The 19,477-nt window shown below is 38.6% G+C and overlaps 2 protein-coding genes across 2 annotated transcripts in view; one reads left to right on the top strand and one right to left on the bottom strand.

The window, feature by feature from the left end:
- LOC145440651 (uncharacterized) overlaps positions 1 to 17,901 on the top strand; it is a 68,524-nt gene extending 50,623 nt beyond the window's left edge. The window contains exons 2-16 of the mRNA XM_080318355.1: positions 3,236 to 3,463; positions 4,463 to 4,544; positions 5,948 to 6,044; positions 7,328 to 7,480; positions 8,265 to 8,447; positions 9,279 to 9,371; positions 11,872 to 11,934; positions 12,460 to 12,559; positions 13,125 to 13,284; positions 13,859 to 13,965; positions 14,715 to 14,845; positions 14,901 to 14,985; positions 16,373 to 16,535; positions 17,154 to 17,265; positions 17,713 to 17,901. Coding sequence (XP_080174481.1) covers positions 3,246 to 3,463; positions 4,463 to 4,544; positions 5,948 to 6,044; positions 7,328 to 7,480; positions 8,265 to 8,447; positions 9,279 to 9,371; positions 11,872 to 11,934; positions 12,460 to 12,559; positions 13,125 to 13,284; positions 13,859 to 13,965; positions 14,715 to 14,845; positions 14,901 to 14,985; positions 16,373 to 16,535; positions 17,154 to 17,265; positions 17,713 to 17,792 — 1,827 coding nt within the window. The 5' untranslated portion in view covers positions 3,236 to 3,245 and the 3' untranslated portion in view covers positions 17,793 to 17,901. The remainder of the gene's footprint in view (positions 1 to 3,235; positions 3,464 to 4,462; positions 4,545 to 5,947; positions 6,045 to 7,327; positions 7,481 to 8,264; positions 8,448 to 9,278; positions 9,372 to 11,871; positions 11,935 to 12,459; positions 12,560 to 13,124; positions 13,285 to 13,858; positions 13,966 to 14,714; positions 14,846 to 14,900; positions 14,986 to 16,372; positions 16,536 to 17,153; positions 17,266 to 17,712) is intronic.
- The window catches only part of LOC145440652 (kelch-like protein 8), a 328,197-nt gene that overhangs the window by 306,290 nt on the left and 2,430 nt on the right, over positions 1 to 19,477 (bottom strand). The window lies entirely within an intron of this gene.

Here is a 19,477-nt window from a genome sequence, read left to right as displayed (position 1 = left end):
AATCATTTTCTTTAAAACCACTTTCGATTTTATGGAAACCTTACCACTAGGAGGCCTCAACACTGAACTATTCGGGGGGAAAATAACCACAAACAACGAATCCGCATTCTGCTGCCAAGCTGTAACTTGAGGACTGCTACATATGAAACCATAATACCTATATACATGGATATAATGAGCATATATATGCGAAAAGATCTATCTCCCATCATACTCGACTCACGAAATGCTTCAAGAGCAATTTCGATTAGGTCGCCTGTCCAATCAATATCTCGTCAAGACTGTGATCAATAACGACGTGATCAATAAATCATCGTTTTCCAATTAGAGTCATCCGACATCATCGCCGTGCGCCGGAATCAGGGTTAGACTTCGAAGATCAATATCGTTAATTTGCGACAAGCGACACACAGCCAAAACTGCCTGCGACCGATAGGATCAATCTATCGATCACTTTATTGAGATTTTCATTGGATTTTCAAATCGCTGCAACTATTGCGATATAATAGACCTATCATCTTTTCAGAATCCAAAAAGAGGACATTTTTGCCGGCAAGTAAAACCAAAGTAGAATTGTTACGTTAGAATTTGATGATTTTTTACATTTCCTTGGTAGTTACAGGCAAAAGTTAATAAAACGAATACAATAAATCAAATACGTTTTATAGATTCGGCCCACGAATGGTTTGAGATTCTCTAAACTTTTGCCAGTAAGGAATGATCATTTATAAGGTAATCGTGAAATTATGTTTACACGAAATACCATTGAAATTGTATGCAACCGTCAAGATTCTCGAAACTTATCCAACTGATAGGCTGACTGCAGTAACTTTTTAGAAATAGATACGTCTCGCCTAAAATAGGCTTACCATACCTCCTCACTTAGGAGGATTATTTGTCCTCCTTTTCCAAGAAATGTACTCCCTTTGCCCAAATGTCCGTCTTTTGGGCAATTTGTCGTTTTTTAGCTTACAATGCCAAAAAAAGACGGCGAGCAACGCGAAATGTGGACCGAATTGACGAAAGACGGGTATTTCGGGAGTCGAGTTCGAGAAATGACCTTTTTTTATTCTTATTTATAGTCAACTTGCCTATTAAGCTGTAAACGGGTATTTCAGGAGTAGAGTCTGAAAAATATCTTTTAGTCAAATTTAAAAATATCGCGGCCCACATAAGCCGAGAAAAGGTGCTTTAAAAAAGATCGACGTTTTTTTTTTATATGAACAGAACATAATTATATACAACAAAAAGGCGGTTGCATTGCTGACAAACATATACCAGCAATTTGTCGTTAATTCCAAGCAATGTCTCTCGTTTACAGGTTTTAATTTCAGTCGAAAAAGCAAAGTCATGTTCACATTGTTATGAGGATGCAAATGTTAACAAAAAGTTTGATTGTTTTTGCATAGAACATGTAATAGCATTTGGAAGCAGATAGCTAAAACTTATCCAATTTATTTTATAAATGGGCATTTTTGCAAAACAATTAGCTGTTTTTGTGCTATGAATGATTACTTGATTTATTTCGATGCCACAGTTGGTTTCATTGTCACACCTAGAACGCATAGTCTTCAGGCTATTTATATTTATATATATTTATGCAGTTCTTTTCTAAAAATCCAACAGTTTGTGAATCACCGGAGTATAGTCTTGAATGAAACCAATCATAAATAACATCGCAAGAGGCCATCAGTGCAACGCACTTTTTACGAATAATTGCGAGTCTGGTGCTGGTACAACAATAAAAGGAAATATGATTGTTCATTTTATTCCGATTCGACCAAATCCGGACTTTAAGAACAGTTTGTTGGCTTGATTCCCGCTCTCGAGACACTTTCTCCGTGTTAGTCACACCGTTGTCATCGAACAATGCGCACTCACTCTATTTACGATCGTGTTATCATCTTCACTCGTATAGCCTACCTTCGCCAGAAAAAACTCACATCGGCATTGTTGATACAGAGAATTACCAAGTATCCGGGTTGAAGAAGTATAATTTCGCCACGGGAAAGTTTTAAATTGAACTGGCATAAGTCTGATAGGTAATAGGTGTTTGGTTAATGGCGGTTTTATAAGCAAATACAATATGAGCCTTACAGCAGTATGCTATGGAAGAACGGCCCTGGATTTCCGGCATAAGTTGAATGCTTTAGTATCCTGTCGACGTCAGTGCGAACCTCATTATAACGGGTTACAATGAGCGAGAATCCCATGACATATCCAGCAGCATACAGATATCTCTTGAGCCATTTCTTACCAGCGTGACACTCGAAGAGGCCTGAGTACTCGTGAACACAATTTAGATGTGACAGCCTCACCAGTGTGACGACCTACCGGGGTAGAGCAGAGTTTCACAGTAATTGAGTTCAGCTTATTGTGCATAATTATTAGCCTTTCGAAAACACGGCAAGATTGCGACTCTGGTTGTCTAATTAGAATAATTTGAGCAAAATGTCGGTAATCTAATTCTACTATAATTTGTGAAATGTTTTTGATATGAACCAATGTCCAGGTTTTCGCGAATTTAGAAACTCTAATCTAATTTGAAAAAAAATCGGTGTTGCTATAATTCTAATTGCGTAGATATCATTTTAATTCTAGTCTAATTTGGAGAAAAACTGTGTACCTATAATCCTATTTCTAATCTAATTCGGAGAAAACTGTATGGAGATATATTTGATCTATTTGATATGAAATGAACATCGTTCAATGCGCAAGTTTTCGCGAATTTAATAATTATTTTCTAACTGTGTAGCCATCATTCTACTTTTAGTCTAACTTGGAAAAACTGTGTAGCTATAATTCTAATTGTAATCCAATTCGAAAAAAACAACTGTGTGGTTATAATTCTAATCTCATATGGTAAAGCTGAAAATTTTCTATTTTATTTTGTACTTGCTTGTAAATCCATACTTCGTATTGTACTTGAGTATACCAAAAGCGATCAGCAATGAAGTACTTCTACTTTTAGATGCACTTCAAGTATATATTGCCTACTTACACCACTTCATCAAGTAGTTATAATTTTGCACTACTTCTATACTTGACAGTTCTCAGTTATTTAGGCATAAATAGGTCCTTGCATTCCTACTTTTTTACTTACTTGTAAGCCGCTACTGCTACTTCTACTTCAGTACGGACGATGAGTACTCTGTCCACCTCTGTGTATATCAGATCGTGTTCGGTAACCTCGAGCTAGGACTAGAGTGTTCATTCAGTAGAAGTTAATTTTCAGATAATAGATCATGCATCTTAAAGTAATAATTTTCCTGTGTATCGCCAAGGTCGGTCAGGCCGTGTCGCCTGTGTCCACGTTCTCTACATGCGGAGCGACTGGAGCTTTCGGTCCGACACACGATCAATGCGTTTCGGAGTACGCTGGCTCGGAGCATGTTGATGTTTTTTCGCTGCGCGTTGTCGAAGGAAAGCAGATGATCGCGATTCCATTCCCAGGAGTGTACAGGTTGGTCATCGATTGCTGTGCTGTGTGAATCTGGGTCGATTTTGAAACGAGAATTGATTTCAACATATTCGTCACTAATTCTGTTGTGCGAACCAACAAGACTATGCTGTTCACTGACCTTATTTCGTCACGGGAGTGCCATGACCAGAATTGGACAGCTATGGATAATTCTAGTAGTCTAATTAGACTAATTAGAGCTAAATGCCGGTAATCTAATTCGTGAAATGTTTCTACGCTCTCGTTTCAATGCTAGTCTAATTTGATATTGAAATTGATTCTTGTTGTACTTCTTATCAATTCGGAATTTAAGTCATATGATAAGATTTCGCGAATTCAGTAGTTTTTTAATTGCCATGTAATTTGAAAAAAAAACTGTGAAGCTATAATTATAATTAATATATAATTTTGAGAAACTGTGTAGCTATATTTTTAATTCTAATCTAATTTTGAAAATGGTAGGTAGCTATGATTTTAAATCCATTCTAATTTGGAAAAACAGTGTATCAGTCTAATTCTAATCTAATTTGAAAATAAAGTGAAGCTATCATTATAAATGTAACCTAATTTGAAAAATATGTGTAACTATATTTCTTATTCTAATCTAGGTTGGAAAAACTGTGTAGCTATCATTCTAATTCTAATCTAATTTGGAAAATGGTTGGTAGCTATGATTTTAATTCTAATCTAATTTTGAAAAACAGTGTATCATTCTAATTCTAATCTAATTTGGAAAAATGTGAAGCTATCATTATAATTGTAATCTAATTTGGAAAAACTGTGTAGCTATCATTATAATTCTAATCTAATTTGAAAAATCAATGAAGCTTAAATTATAATTCCGATCTAATTTGGTAAAAACTGTGAAGCTGTTATTACTAATAGCAATCTAATTTGGAAAAACTTGTAGCTATCATTCTAATTCTAATCTAATCTGAAAAACTGAAAACTTTCTAATTGTCTTAAATCTGCTCAGGATGGCACACCTATTTTTCATTACAGGTTTGAAGCGTTGGGTGCTGGAGGAATAGGTGACAATGCTGGACTTGGAGCTCGCGCTACTGGAGAATTTCCGCTCCCGCAGGTAACTAGAGTAATAGTATTATTATTTTGCTCTTGTATGCTGAGTGTTAAAGTTTATATGGAGAGGAGTGCGTCTGCGCAACCTTTATTATAAGAGGGAAGGACGTCAAATTAACGCAGAATTTTTAGTAGATATGGTCACTCAAGTAGAACTAGACGTAACGTCGTAAATTTCTACTCAAGTAGAAGTAGAAGTTGCGATTTACAAGTAAGTAAAAAAGTGGGTATTCTAGGCTTAGTTTTGCCTAAAAAAGTGAAATCTGTCAAGTAGAAGTAGAAGTAATCTAAAATTATACCTACTTGAGGGAGGAGCGCGAGTAGGCAAATCTACTTGAAGTACTTCGAAAATTGAAGTACTTCGTTACTGTCCCCCTCTGCTTCTACTTCTACTTGACAGTTTCCGAGTTTTAAAGTAAAACTAGGTCTATTATACTCCAGTTTTTACTTACTTGTAAATCACTACTACTGCTTACACTTAAGTATAAATTTATGGCGTTACTTCTACTCCTACTCTCAAGCAACTCTACAGTTTCCTTCGGACGGTCCATAATAAATTGACCTCATGTTACACAATTAGTCGTTGTACTCTAAATTTAATACTTAGGTAACCACACCGGTGCATTCAAGCTTGCCTTAAAACAGGGGTGGCCAACCTTTTCAGCCAAAGGGCCACATTCGATTGACGAACTATTGCGCGGGCCACTAGCCGCGCGAAGCGCGAACAATTTTCGAAGTCCATAGGTCAATAATATTGTCACTTGACTATATTGCGGACCTGCTGTATATCACTGGGGTCAGTTTGCAAGGACTGGACTATTCGACGCCTGGACAACGGACATATCGATATCGAAAGCTTCGACCAACATGCGTCAATCATTTTGTGCCTAGGTTTCATAGTCGACGGTCTTTCTGCGAGCGCAAAGGCAAGTTCGCATATGTTGAACGACACTTTGTCTCGCAATCGCGAATATAGTTAGAATCAATCTGATACATTAGGCGTTCTTTCATTTTTACAAAGGGGTAACAATATTAAAAGAAAGAAATCGAGTGACAACATGTTGCGCAAAGCGTGTAGAAAATATTTACTTTTAATAAATCTATCGCAAATTATTCTGCTTTATTGTAGTGTACAAAGATCTACTAAAATGTGACTGACTTATGGATCTGCCAATGCGTCGGAACTGATATTTTAGTCATCACATCTCAAGTGTTGCGGCCAGAATAATCAAATTTTTGGTTGGCCTTGCAAGTTCACAATCTGTGCAATCCATTTTTGATAATATCACTAATTTCGGAAATTACCTCGCGGGCCACTCAAAACCTTCTCGCGGGCCACATGTGGCCCGCGGGCCACGGGTTGGCCGGCCCTGCCTTAAAATGATGAATTGTTTGCTGTGGTTACAGGGCGCCATCATAAAACTCTTGGTCGGGCAGCAAGGGGAGGGAGACGAAGCCACAGGATCCTTTGGGGGCTCTGGGGCGAGTTATATCGCGAGAAATGGTGGGTGTCTTTTCAACATGTAGCCTCATATATATAGGGTTGCATTTAAAACAGCCGGTGTTTTAAAACACTTCGTTAAAACATGTTTTAAACAGTGTTTTAAACAAATGCCTTTTTAAAACAACAAAATTGTGTTCTTTTCAAACTTTGTATAAAGATGCACAATTGTAAAAAAAAACTTTCGAAAAACATGAGCCTACGGACAATTTGCACCCATTATAGTCGACGTATACACATGATATTATATTGTATATTGAAATTCTGTATCTCCAAGAAGCTCTAAAAATATCATTGTATATTCCTGAGACATAGGTTATGAAATTGACGTCATTCATAAAAAGGGGTAATTAGAATGGCTGGAAAAATTCGAGTACCTGAATGATTCAATCCTGAATCGAGAACCACAAATTAGAACTGCAAAGATGGTGAAATCGTGATCTTGTAACAAATGGGCTAATTTTATGAGATACTTCAAACGGTTTTTGCGACAACTAAGCTAATACGCATGTTTGATGAGATTCTGGGAGTTATACAACGTGATATCGGAAACTTGTCACATAACCCATGGAACATAGAGATAACTCATTTGTTTATACCCAAAATTCCATGATATGGCCAATATCTTTTAAATTAAGGTGACAGAGGCTTTGATTTAGAACTTTTCAAATCGCATGATCACCAAAATCCAATCAACGTCAGCAAATAGATGTTTTGTTTGTTCAGACACTACTAAATCCGCTCGAGTCCCTCGATTGCCACTTTCGTAAAATAACAATGAGTTGAACAGTGCGCTGATATGTCAGGTTTAAGCGGATCTGCTACCGCCGGGAAAAGATGCGAGATTGACATTCCAGAACCTTCTTACGTCGAGATTTGATGTGTCACGGATATTATCATTTTAAAATGTGCATTAGGGCTGTTAAAAAAAACTTGAAAAACAAATTTACTGGCTACTTGATAAAATTGCTAGGTTGCGTTAAAACGCTGCATAAAACATTTGGCACAATTCCAACCTTTAGAGGCAAAGTGATTGTTTCGTACTGCATGTTCCATATGCTGCGATACGACCAATGGAGGGTATGAGGCTCCCACAGTGGAAAATACCATCGAAACTATAATTATCGTTGATAAATTTAAAATCTTAGTAGGAAAGAGTGTATCATTTCAGTACTCGAAACAGTCATATCTCACTATCCGACTTGAATCATCAAAATTGGTACTCGAATCATTGTGCCCAGCCCTACTGTAAAGGTCATGATGCATATCTTCTTATACTGTGACAGGTCAGGAAGAACCGATGTTGGTTGGTGGCGGAGGCGCGTCTACCGCTGCAGGTTCCACAGTGAACGGTATCAACGCATCGCCAAACGAGCAAGGAGTGAACGCGTCCGTGATTGGGGTGGGATATGGAGCAGGCGGTTGGAATGGCAATGGAGGTTCGATTAGGTTACGTTATATTCATTTGTACAAAAGTAAACATGTACGACGAACTTGTACTAAGAATCCAATGTGTCTAATCTTCAACTAGAAATTCACTGTAAGACCAAAGTTCGATAACTAGAAAATTTTCAGCTCTTCCAAATTAGATTAGAATTAGAATCGTAGCTACATACTTTTTTCCAAAATTGATAAGAATTAGATTTATAGCTACACAGTGTTTTCCAAATTGGATTATAATTAGATTTGTAGCTACACAGTTTTTTCCAAATTGGATTATAATTAGATTTGTAGCTACACAGTTTTTTTTCCAAATTGCATTAGAATTAGATTTATAACTGCACAGTTATTTCAAAATTAGATTAGATTTGAAATGATAGCTGCACCGTGTTTTCTAAGACTATAATTAAAATTATCTTTTCATAGTTTTTTTTCCAAATTATACGAGTATTAGAATTATTGAATTCGCGACTACTTGGAAATTGAAGCAAGCTCAGTTCGTATTCAGTCGGAGTTGATTCTTATAAGCAAAAGAACCGCAAATCTGTGTACACCAAGATCGGCTCGTTTCGCACAATACATTTCTCCAGTGGCATTTAAAAAAAAACAGAAATTAAAATAGCATCAAAATGAAAGCATAGAAACATTTGAAAAATTAGATTAGAATTATATTACTGACATTTCACGCTAATTAGTCTAGAGTTAGTCCAAAGAGCCAAGTGGAATTGAAATAGAATTATCTAGTTTTCCAAGTCTGTCGGCACCATTCGCCTTTCAATCAAGGTCAATCAGGGGACGCCAACAAAGGCGGTGGGGGCGCGGGCTTCAAAACAGGAGGTCAAGCACTTAACGCAGACGCGACGGCTACACAGGCCGAAAGCTTCAGATCATCCGGATCTGGAGGCAGATACGGAGATAACTCCACGAAAGTGATATCCGGAGGATTCGGCGGAGGAGGATACGCGCGTGAGTTGGGACCGGGGTGGGAAAAGTAGATTGTGTTGCTACTCAAGTAGGAATACAAAATTGTGAAAAGTAAGTACTTTGGTCTAGAATCTGTTGAAGTACAAGTAGAAATGGAAGTAGTACAAAATGCAACCGCTTGAGTAACACAAGCCGGTAAAACCTACTTGAGTATTTACAAATAACATCGAAGTGTTCCATTATAGGGTTGTCCAAAAATAACTTTTTTCCGGATTCCGGGCAATCACTGATTATATTGTTAGCTTGCCTAAAAACAATCTGCACACCAAATTTGGCTCGATTCCAACCAGTAAAAGCCGAGGCGGCGCCGATTGAAAATTTTGAATTTACACAAAAAATTTAAAAAAAAAAATCAAATTTTACTGTCAACCCCATAAAATTGTTAAGTTTTGCGATGTTTTCCTCAATTCCAATCGGTAAAAGCAAAGTTATTGTAGTTGAAAGTTATAAAATTGCCAAAATAGTATTGACGGTGTGTAAATCCAGAATTATTATTCAAAAACTCAAATAACTTCGCTTCTACGAGTCGGAATTGCGTCAAATTGGTATTGCATCGTTTTCGTAGACAACTCTACAATTTCATGAGGTTTACAGTAAAATTTGTATTACTTTTTAAATAAATAATAAATTTCAATTGGCTCTGCGTCGGCTTCAACTGGTTGGAATTGCTCCAAATTTGGTGTGCAGCGTTTTTTAAGCAATCTAACAATGTAATCAGTGAATCCCCGGGATCTGGAAAAAAAGTTATTTTTGAACAACCCTACTGACCACCTCTCATTTGCACCGAATTGAGAGTAAAGTTTGTTTCTTCAGTTGAATCATCTTCCGGCGGGGGTGGTGGCTATTCAGGAGGGGGTGGAGCTAGCGACGGCGCCGTACCTGGAGGAGGAGGCTCGTACGTTTCTGGTGGGTCTGAATTTTTCGCTTCCTGTAAGAAATATCTGTTTCGTTACTACATGACAGTCCAGTGGTTCTTTACCGGTAAGGTTACCATATTTTGAGATCCGAAAAGTGGACAGTTTTTACAAGTCACAAAATATATATGTATAGTATAGCTGATGATAAGACGGGTCATCTAAATATGTCTACGGGAAATATGATCGGATTGACTAAAAAAAGAAAGGTCATTTTTACAACTTGACTTTCGAAAAAGCCGCTCCACGTATAATCGGTTGGCGGTACTTATTGTTAGTCAACCTTGCCCTCATTACAGTCGAAATCAAGATTTCGCGTCATTTGCGGCGTTTTTTAGTTGTCCGTGTACAATCGCCTGGCTTTTAAGGCTATAGATGAGGACGAATTGCCCAAAGGAGGACGTTTGGGCGTCCTCGGACGACATTTTTCGATTTCATGAAAATAGAGGACAAATTCTCCAAAAGGAGGACCTATGGCAGGGGTGGCCAACCTTTTCAGCCAAAGGGCCACATTCGAATGACGAACTATTGCGCGGGCCACTAGCCGCGCGAAGCGTGAAAATTTTCTGAAGTTCATAGGTCAATAATATTGTCACTTGACGATATTGCGGGCCTGCTGTATATCGCTGGGCTCAGTTTGCAAAGACTGGACTATTCGGCGCCTGAACATATCGATATCAGAAGCTTCGACCAACATGCGCCAATACTTTTGTGTCTATGTTTCATAGTCGACGGTCTTTCTGCGAGTGCAAACGCAAGGTCGCATATGTTGAACGACACTTTGTCTCGTAATCGCGAATATAGTTGGACTCAATCTGATACATTAGGCGTTCTTTCATTTTCACAAAGGAGCAACAATATTAATTGTCTCGTAATCGCGAATATAGTTGGACTCAATCTGATACATTAGGCGTTCTTTCATTTTCACAAAGGAGCAACAATATTAATAGCAAGAAATCGAGTGACAACATGTTGCGCGAAGCGAATTTTTACTTTTGATAAATCTATCGCTAATTATTCTGCTTTATTGTAGTGTACGAAGATCTACGAAAATGTGACTGGCTCATGGATCTGCCAATGCGTCGGAACTGATATTTTAGTCATCACATCTCAAGTGTTGCGGCCCGACTAATCAAATTTTTGGTTGGCGTTGCAAGCTCATAATCTGTGCAATCCATTTTTGATAATATTTGAAATTTCGGAAATTACCTCGCGGGCCACTCAAAACCTTCTCGCGGGCCACAAGTGGCCCGCGGGCCACGGGTTGGCCGGCCCTGACCTATGGTAACCCTATTAATCGGTGTTCGGGTGTGCCAGTGAGTCAGTTTCAGGGGTTACGCATAAGATCAAGACGCAGTCACCTCATATATGGTTTGTGATGGAACGCCATCATTTGTTGCAGGCAATCAGTGGTCGATTTGTGAATGCCTTGGTGGTACGTCGTGCGCAGCGCCGTACACTGCCGCGTCCTTTTACACTGCTGATTCTATATCCAATATTTATAATACAATACGATGACTCGGGTTGCATTTAAAACAAAATCAATTTGAAAGAAACATGTTCAAAACAAGGCCCTTGTTTAAAACATGTTTTTAGTGTGTTTTTTAAGCCATGACGTCACGAATATGCAGTTGTAACATCATAGTGGATTGACTTTGACAATTGAAAATATAGGGTAAATATAGCTCCTTTGACGAAATATCTACGGACTATAGCTGTTGAACCGACTATTTTGAGGGTTCAAACCATCCCATATCGTATACATCGGCTATATCGGATGGTAATCGTCCGTAGGCTCATACAACATGTTTTTGGAAAGTATTTACACAAATATGGCATAATTTTACAACTTGAAAAAACACAATTTTTTTTAAAAGACCTTTGTTTAAAACGCTGTTAAAATTTTTTTTAAACAACCATTCGTTTTAAGTGCAACCCAAACGATGACACTGAAAGAGAACAACAGAAGTCACAACGAATTGCAATATTTATTGTAATGTTTTCGTTTTCTGTGAAAATTATATTTCAATATTCTTTCTGCAAACACTCAGTTTATGCACAGTTCAGTTTGTACACCAGTAATCTATATTAAGATATTAGATGTGTAGGGAGATATGGATCGTGGTAGATTTTTGTTTTTATGACTCAACGAAAATATAAGTAGGCTACTACGTCATTTAACATCACTGGCATGAAAGGAGTGTCCTAAGCCTTGTTTTACTTTAAAAAACTGAAAACTGTCAAATATAGAAGTATAAGTGTAAGTAATCTAACATCATATCCACTTGAAGAAGTCGTGCAAGTAGGCAAAATCTACTTCAATTACTTCGAAAAGTAGAGGTAGGCTACTACGTTGCTGACCACCTTCAGAATTTGTACTCCTAGATAGAACATAATCCATAAAGTAGCGAAGGCGGCTAATAGCTTAAGCCCACAAGAAAAATACTTTCAGATTTCCTTCGCCAAACAGACTGTGTCGATCTTACGTTCAGGAATCAATACAGTCGTTGACGTCATCAATTCCGGAGCAGGACGAGTTACTGTGCAGTTCATCGGTAGGTCTTTCTTCAGTCTATAGGCTGGGCAAAATCAAATACTTGAGTGATTCCACTCTGAATGGGGTAATAGGCGTCGAGTATTCAATCATCACTCATTATGATGCATTAGGAAAGTTCGAATATGCACCTTTTATGCGACTGCAAAGAATATAAAGCCAGTTCTATATTACGTTGAAGATAATTTGGTTTTTTCAACCATACCTATTTCATTGCGCTTTGTGACAATGCTGTGACTTGGTCACGACTTCACAGATATTTCATTTCCAATAGTTTTCGTAGCTTTGTACATCATGTTTCGTATGCTGCGGCATAAATAATCGAGATTTACAGCCTTCTACATTGGAAAATAGTATCGAAACTGTAATTCTTGTTGACAAATTAACTCTTAGAAGCAAGAGCGTATCTTTTCAGTGCTTGACAAAATCATTAGAATGAGTACTCGATTCAGATTTGAGTACCCGAATCATTGTGCCCGCCCTATACTCCTGAATTGGAGATCACATGTGCCTTACTCCAACGCAGATACCGGGATCGATACGGTATGTTTGGCGCACAGCTTCACAGTCGCGTTTTACAAGGAGCTGGTTTACGGGGAGACCGATTTCACGCTGGAGGATACAAGGTGCGGTTTGTAAAATACATGGGGGATCAAAGTAGTCATCGTCGGCGTTCAAGTACAAGTAGAGGTGACGCCGTAATTTTCTACTCCAGTAGAAGTAGAAGTAGCCATTTGCAAGTAAGTAAAAATAAAGTATTCCAGGCCTATTTGCCTTAAAAAAACTGAAAACTATCAAGTAGAAGCAGAAGTTGTCGAAAATCATAACTACTTAATAAGTAGTGCGAGTAGGCAAAATTTACTTGAAGTATTTCCAAAAGTAGAAGTACCTCGTTACTGACCACCTTTGGATCTCTTGTAGACGTGCGCGAAAACAAAATCCGCTACATCCATGGGATATATCTCCAGAACAATTTATTTATCTCATTTTATAACCTAAAAATAGTACATTGAGTACAAGATATTTGAATATACTCCAATTTTCATGCCGCAGACATCATATTTTGTGATACGATTGTTGATATACGATGTTCTTTCTAATTCTCTACTAGTTGCTGATGGTTACCCCTGACGAGTGTCAGCCGAAAATAATCAATTTAATAAAATATCATCATGCTATTCAATTGTTTAGTTGCAAATCGACTTCCAACGAAACCCACGTAATCATTACATCACGTTTGGACGAATGCGGAACGAGGGTGTCTTTCGAGAACGGTTCCATGCTGCATTTCCAGAATACGATCAAGAAATCCAGCGGATCCGAGCAGGCCATTCGATATCAAATCAGCGATGTAGGTTGTCCAGGCAGCACAAAATCGAGTAGGCCTATACCTGAATGATTCCATATTTCGAGTGTTACACTTCGAGTATTTGAGTAGCCCACCAATCATTATAACAGTGTGAATGACGTGGAAAGTTCAAATAGACCTTTTATAAGGACACAAACAATATAATAGACTACCAGTTCTAGGTCACACTTTTTGGACCATACCTATTTCATTGCACTTTGTGACAATGCTGTCAGTTGATCACGAGTTCATAGATGACATTTCCAGTAATATGCATAGCTTTGTACTAGGCCTACATGTTTCGTATGCCGTGATACGACCAAACTAATTTTACAGCCTTTTACAGTAGAAAATAGTATCAAAACTATAATTCTCGTTGATCAATGGCCTCCTTATAGTGGTTAGGAGCTTATAATCTCAATACTCGAATGAATCATCTCTCACGACGCGTCTCGGAATCTTTAGAATGAATACTCGATTAAGATTCGAGTATACTCGAATCATTGTGCCAAGCCTTAATGTGGATTGAAATATGATTTTGAACCATGCAGATTTGATTCTTCCTGCCTTTGTTCAGATCAACATCACGTGCAGTTACTCAGCGAGCGACGCCGTCACGCTGAACATATTGCCGCAACTAGAAACGGCGAATTTTCGACCAGAAGTGGAAGAAGGTGATTTCCTGTGAGTAAAAATGCAGTCTCTCGCTCTGTTGTAATGGGTGGGCACGGGCAAATTCGAGTACCTCAATCATTCGATTTTGAATCCAGTATTAGGCTTCAATTATTCCAGTTTCATTCATTATGATATCGTAGCAGTATGTGCAAAGTTCAAATATGCCCTTTTATGCGACCACAAATAATATAATGACAGTTATACAATACATTAAACGAAAATTAACATTTTTTCGACCCAACCTATTTCATTGCACTTTGTGACAATCATAGGATATCAAAGTAGTCATCGTCGGTACTCAAGTAGAAGTAGAAGTGACGAATTCAATTTATATTCAAGTACAAGTATAAGTAGTGATTTCCAAGTGAGTAAAAAAGTAAGTATGGTAGTCCTAGTTTTGCCTCGAAAACTGAATACTGTCAAGTAGAAGTAGTTTAATGTCATAACCACTTGAAGTAGTGAAAGTAGGCAAAATCGTACTTGAAGTAAAAGTAGAAGTAGAAGTAACTAGATCCGAGTAAGTAAAAAATGTAAATATTCTAGGCCTAGTTTTACCTAAAAGCCAGAAATACGACCAACGAGGTTTAAAGGCTTCCACAGATTTTCATTGATAAATTAACTCTTACAGTGGTCAAGAGCGTATAATTTTAGTAGGCCTGCTCACTAGACTCGAATCGTTAGAATGGACGCTCGATTCAGATTCGAGTACGCGAATCATATAGTGCTCAGTCATAGTTCTGATTACGATGGTGATTCAGGATTTCCACAAAAGCGTACAGGACCATTCTGTATGAAGCCGCTTTCAAAGAAGAAGACTTTCCCTTGAAAGTCTCAACAGAAGACCACATCTTCCTCGAAGTCAGCCTCTCCATCGTGATCAATTCACCGGGTAATATAACAGAGTCGAAATTATAAGCCAGTCTGACCTCACACAAATATTTTAGATGTCGTGCTGCAGCTTGACAAATGCTTCGCGTCGCCTTCTCTAAATTTAACTCTGGAACCGAAGCACGCCTTGATAGCGGATGAGTGAGTCCGTACAAATATGCTTTCCTGTAAGGTCGGGTTTTCAGAGGTGATTATTTGAGTCATTTAATCACCTCTGACCGTTTGCACTCTCAGATTGAACTTTTCCAGTCTTGTACAAACTATCAGTCAGTTTTTGATTAGCTTTAGTTTCAGTTTCATTTTGAAAAGTAAGTAGTTTTAGTTCTAGCTGTAGTTGCTAGTTTTGAAAAGTGAGTACCGTAACAGAATGACATCTAATACTAAAACATAACTATTCATGTACTGCGAATGCAGGGTGCGTACTATTCATGGGTACAGGCTAGGGTTGCCATATTTTTGCAACACAAATTCCGGACGCTCTTTGGCGCCCACTAGCGGATTTCAAAAAGAGGATCGAGCACATTGTGGGTCAATATGACGCCACAATAGCAAAGCTTTGTCTATCGACTAGAGGTGGTCACTATCCGGTTCAGCTTCAGGAGTGATGTGTGGTTGGGTGCTGTGAGTTATAACCAGGGCCGAAGCCACATTTTCCAGCCCACTCCCGCCCAACTAGATACTGATCTTGAGCCGATCGTAGAGTAGGCGATGCGAAATCTGAGGGCTTACTATGCATCTGGTCTTAAAATGATTCGAATGAATTATGTCAATAAGCATATCCCGCTGGACAAGGAAGATGCAGATATAGCCTTGTACCGCTTTCTAAGTCTTGCACCACCCCGCCATACCATCACAATGCGTCAAGCGGGGAAGTCATGGATATCTGCGTTACTAATCAGGTCTTTGGTCTGACCCTGCTGGGGATCGAACCCACGACCTACCGAGTACCGACCAAGAAGCCGGACGCTACACCATCACGCTATCTTGTCGGTTTACGTTATCTTGACGCTATCCTGTACATCCTTAAGACATATATGTTCTAACAGCCTAAGCCGACTCTATACTTTTATCTTGTAATTGCGATTACAATCAAACTTATTTCTGTAACTTTGTTATTCTGGTTTATTTTTCATCGCAGTTTTTGCGAGGGTGGTGGTCCCCATATTAAACTCAATATATGCGTTACTAAATCGCGCGCAGCGCGAAGAAAAATTCCATGTAGCATAAATCTGCCAAAAATTAATATTGTTCATGTTGATTTAGGAAAAAATTATGAACTTACTTCAAAATTCCGGACATTTAGGCATGTTTTAGAAATTCCTCCCGGGCGCAGTTTTAACAGTGAAATTCCGGACATGTCCGGGAAATTCCGGACGTATGGCAACCCTAGTACAGGCCTTTTCCCAGAATTTGCAGGGGTACACACTATACTTGGAAAATTACGGCTAGTTCTAGTTAAAAATCCAGTAGTTTGTATATGGGAGTCACGAACCGTATGCGTACAGATCGACTACTTTTTGTCCCGCAGTTGCGCTGAAGACGAGACAGTTGAGTTCGCGGCGAGCCGAGTCGCTACGACCAAACGATTCCTGTTCAAACCGGTCGCGTTTCCACAGGAAGATATAGCGTCAGCATTCATTCATTGCGAGGCTTCACTCTGTCAGTCTACAGACGGCGTGAAATGCAGAGAGGTTGGTCGCCATTTTTCCACCTCCAAAATTTTGAAATAGACCCGACTATGTTCGGCTGACACTCGTCAGGGGGTAATCGTCAGCAACTAGGAAATAATTGGAAAGAACATAGTATATCAATAATCGTATCACCAAGGTTCCTTTCAATTCTCCTCGAGTTGCTGACGATTACACCTGATGAGTGTCTGCCGAGAATATTCGGGTTCATTTCAATAATATCAATATATTATTCAATTGTATACTGAAGTTCTGTGCATCCAAGAGACCCTTCTCACATGTTACGTAATACCTAATAATCAGCGCCAATTATAAAAAGACGCCACACAATCAATATGGAAGGGCATCATGATATCAGATCGTCCATGAGCACTGAGCAGGCTAAGAGGCTATGCCCGCCACCAAGTCAAAATTCGAGCAGTTTCTACTGGACATATACATGTACTTTCATCATTACTGTATTAGTAGCACAGACTTGTACAAACTACCAATCCGGTTGGTTTCACCTCGATAAGGCTCATACGAACCGACTGATTCTGCAACAGATAATGAAACGTTGTGACATAAATTCCAAAATGACTCACTCGACAACCACGACTTCATATCGTTTTATATGTGCAGGGTTGCAGTCGTCAGAAAAGGCACATCATCAGTTCGGACATGTTGACGGCGGAAGATCCTCACTATCAATTTCACGGACAAGTGGGGCACGTCGGACCGTTTCTAATATCGGGTAATACGCTGATTTACAAACCAACGCCGCCTTGTTACAGTTATAGGTATTGTTAAATTCCCCGAAAGAAGTCGCCTCGCTGCATGCATAGGCGGTTGAAGTAGTTATCGTTGTACTCAAGTAGAAGTAGAAGTAACGTCAAAAATTTCTACTCGAGTAGCTATGTATAAGCAAGTAGAAAAGTAGGTATTTCAGGCCTACTTTGCCCAAAAAAATAGAAAACTGTAGAAGTCTAAAATCATAACCAGTTGCGGAAGTAGTGCGAGTAGGCAAAACCTACTTGAGTAGAAGTACTTCGCTATTGACCACCTGTGTATAGCTGACAAATTTTTCATTTGAACATTTGAAATTTGTCGAAAACATATTGCGTCAACTTCATGTGCTCAATAGTAGGCCTATATGCAGTTCTGATATGATAACTGACCCCATATCTTGATAAATTCACAGAAAACGTCGCAACGAGATCTCAAGCCACATCATTCATCGTTGCAGTCGCGTTACTGTCGCTGAGAGCTCTTCTCTCATAGTGAGGAAATGGAAGCAGAGCAGTCGACATCACCATTGTAAATTTCTTGGAAGTTCAAGGCTTTTGTACATAATTTAATATTACTGAGTAAATATATATATATAATTCAACTTCAGATAGCTTCGGCGGCCACGAAAATAGCTGTAGCCAGGTAATGGAAGACTGCTTGACTGGACAAAAATGTCTAACACAGTGGTTTCCAACGTGTGCGTTAGGGGTGAAGATAACGAAGGGGGCGATAGTGGGTGAAAATGGTAGAATGGCTAAATTTAACTGATTGGCACGAAATGCTCGAGAAAAACGGGTTGAGCTGATCTTTCTCGAAAGTTGACTAAAAAAAAGGTAAACTTCTCATCGATTATACGTGGAGACGGGTTTTTGGTGATCATGTCGAAAAAGTCATTATTTTTTCGGTCAATTTATCAACGACCAGAGTTTAAGTTTTATAAAATTTCCGGTTTGTATATGTTATCTTTTTCCGTTCCGAAAATATGGGGCGGTGGCGAGCTTTATAAAATCGCAATGAGTCGAAAAAGTTTGGGAACCACTGGTCCAACATGATCATTGATCACCCTTCTAGCCAACGAGCCCAGAGCTTGAACATATAGGTAGTGTTTAAGTGTTTCGAACAAAATGCCCTAGAAAAAGATTTATTCGAAGTTGTATAATTATTAGGGCCATTTAAAGTCAATAAAGTCATATTTTTTCTATGCAACAGTGAGTCGTGAAATCAATTTTAACGCAAAAACCGCATCCCTATGAGGTATATTAAGAGAGTTATGAAGCTAGTAAGGTCCTTAGCTCTAAAGTTATATAGTCATGGTCATTAGCTCTCAAGTTATATAGTCATATTTGTGAGTTATAAACTGAAAGCAAGTATCTCCAAGAACAGCAACTGAGCTGCCGATTTCGATTCATGTGGCATACCACTAAAGTCCATGGTTACTCGATGGGGTGGCTGGTTTAATGCTGCTCAATACCAAGCCGAAAAACGTCCAGAAGTGAAAGAAACAGTTAACGCATCTTATGCATGGGAAGGTGAAGGAGTTATTGTATAAAGTGTCAAAAATTCAGTCAACGATCCAAAGTTGACTAGTCAGTTTAACATAAATATGCCTCCTCTATAACAATATTTCAAACTTAATGCCCAAAATGGAAAGTTGTGCGTACACCATCAAGAAGGCCAATGCTGATCTAAATGCCCTTGATGTCGGAAAAAGTCGCTTGAGCTAAAAAATTACATCAAGAAGCGATTCGACAAAAACGATGCGAAAACGAGACATTTCACCAGCGCTTTACGCAAAACTGCAGGAGTGTCAACCCACATCAGCGTCGGTGGAGCGCTCGTTTTCCTCATTCAACTCATTTCAATGTCCAAATCGTAACTTCAAATATTTTAACATTCCACACTACATGAAACTGTACTACAACAGTAGTATAAAATGAAAATGTTTGTGAATTACTGTTACGTTGCGTATCTTTTACTCTTTAGTTCCGTGAGTGACGTTGTTCGTATGTAAAAATACACGATTTTCACATAAAGTCATATCAAGTCATAGTTTCCAAAAAATGAAGTCATATCATTGATTTTTTTAAGGTCATATAAAAATGGCTCGAATAATTATGCCTTAGTTTTGTAAATACTTTACGAAAACCTGTGGTATTGAGCCTATATGGACGATTTGC

This window comes from Botryllus schlosseri, chromosome 6 (genome assembly GCF_051294905.1).
Source record: "Botryllus schlosseri isolate E-star chromosome 6, Bs_hap1, whole genome shotgun sequence".
NCBI lineage: Eukaryota > Metazoa > Chordata > Ascidiacea > Stolidobranchia > Styelidae > Botryllus > Botryllus schlosseri.
The sequence above is the reverse complement of the archived record's forward strand: the minus strand, read 5'-3'. Positions and strand labels throughout refer to the sequence as shown.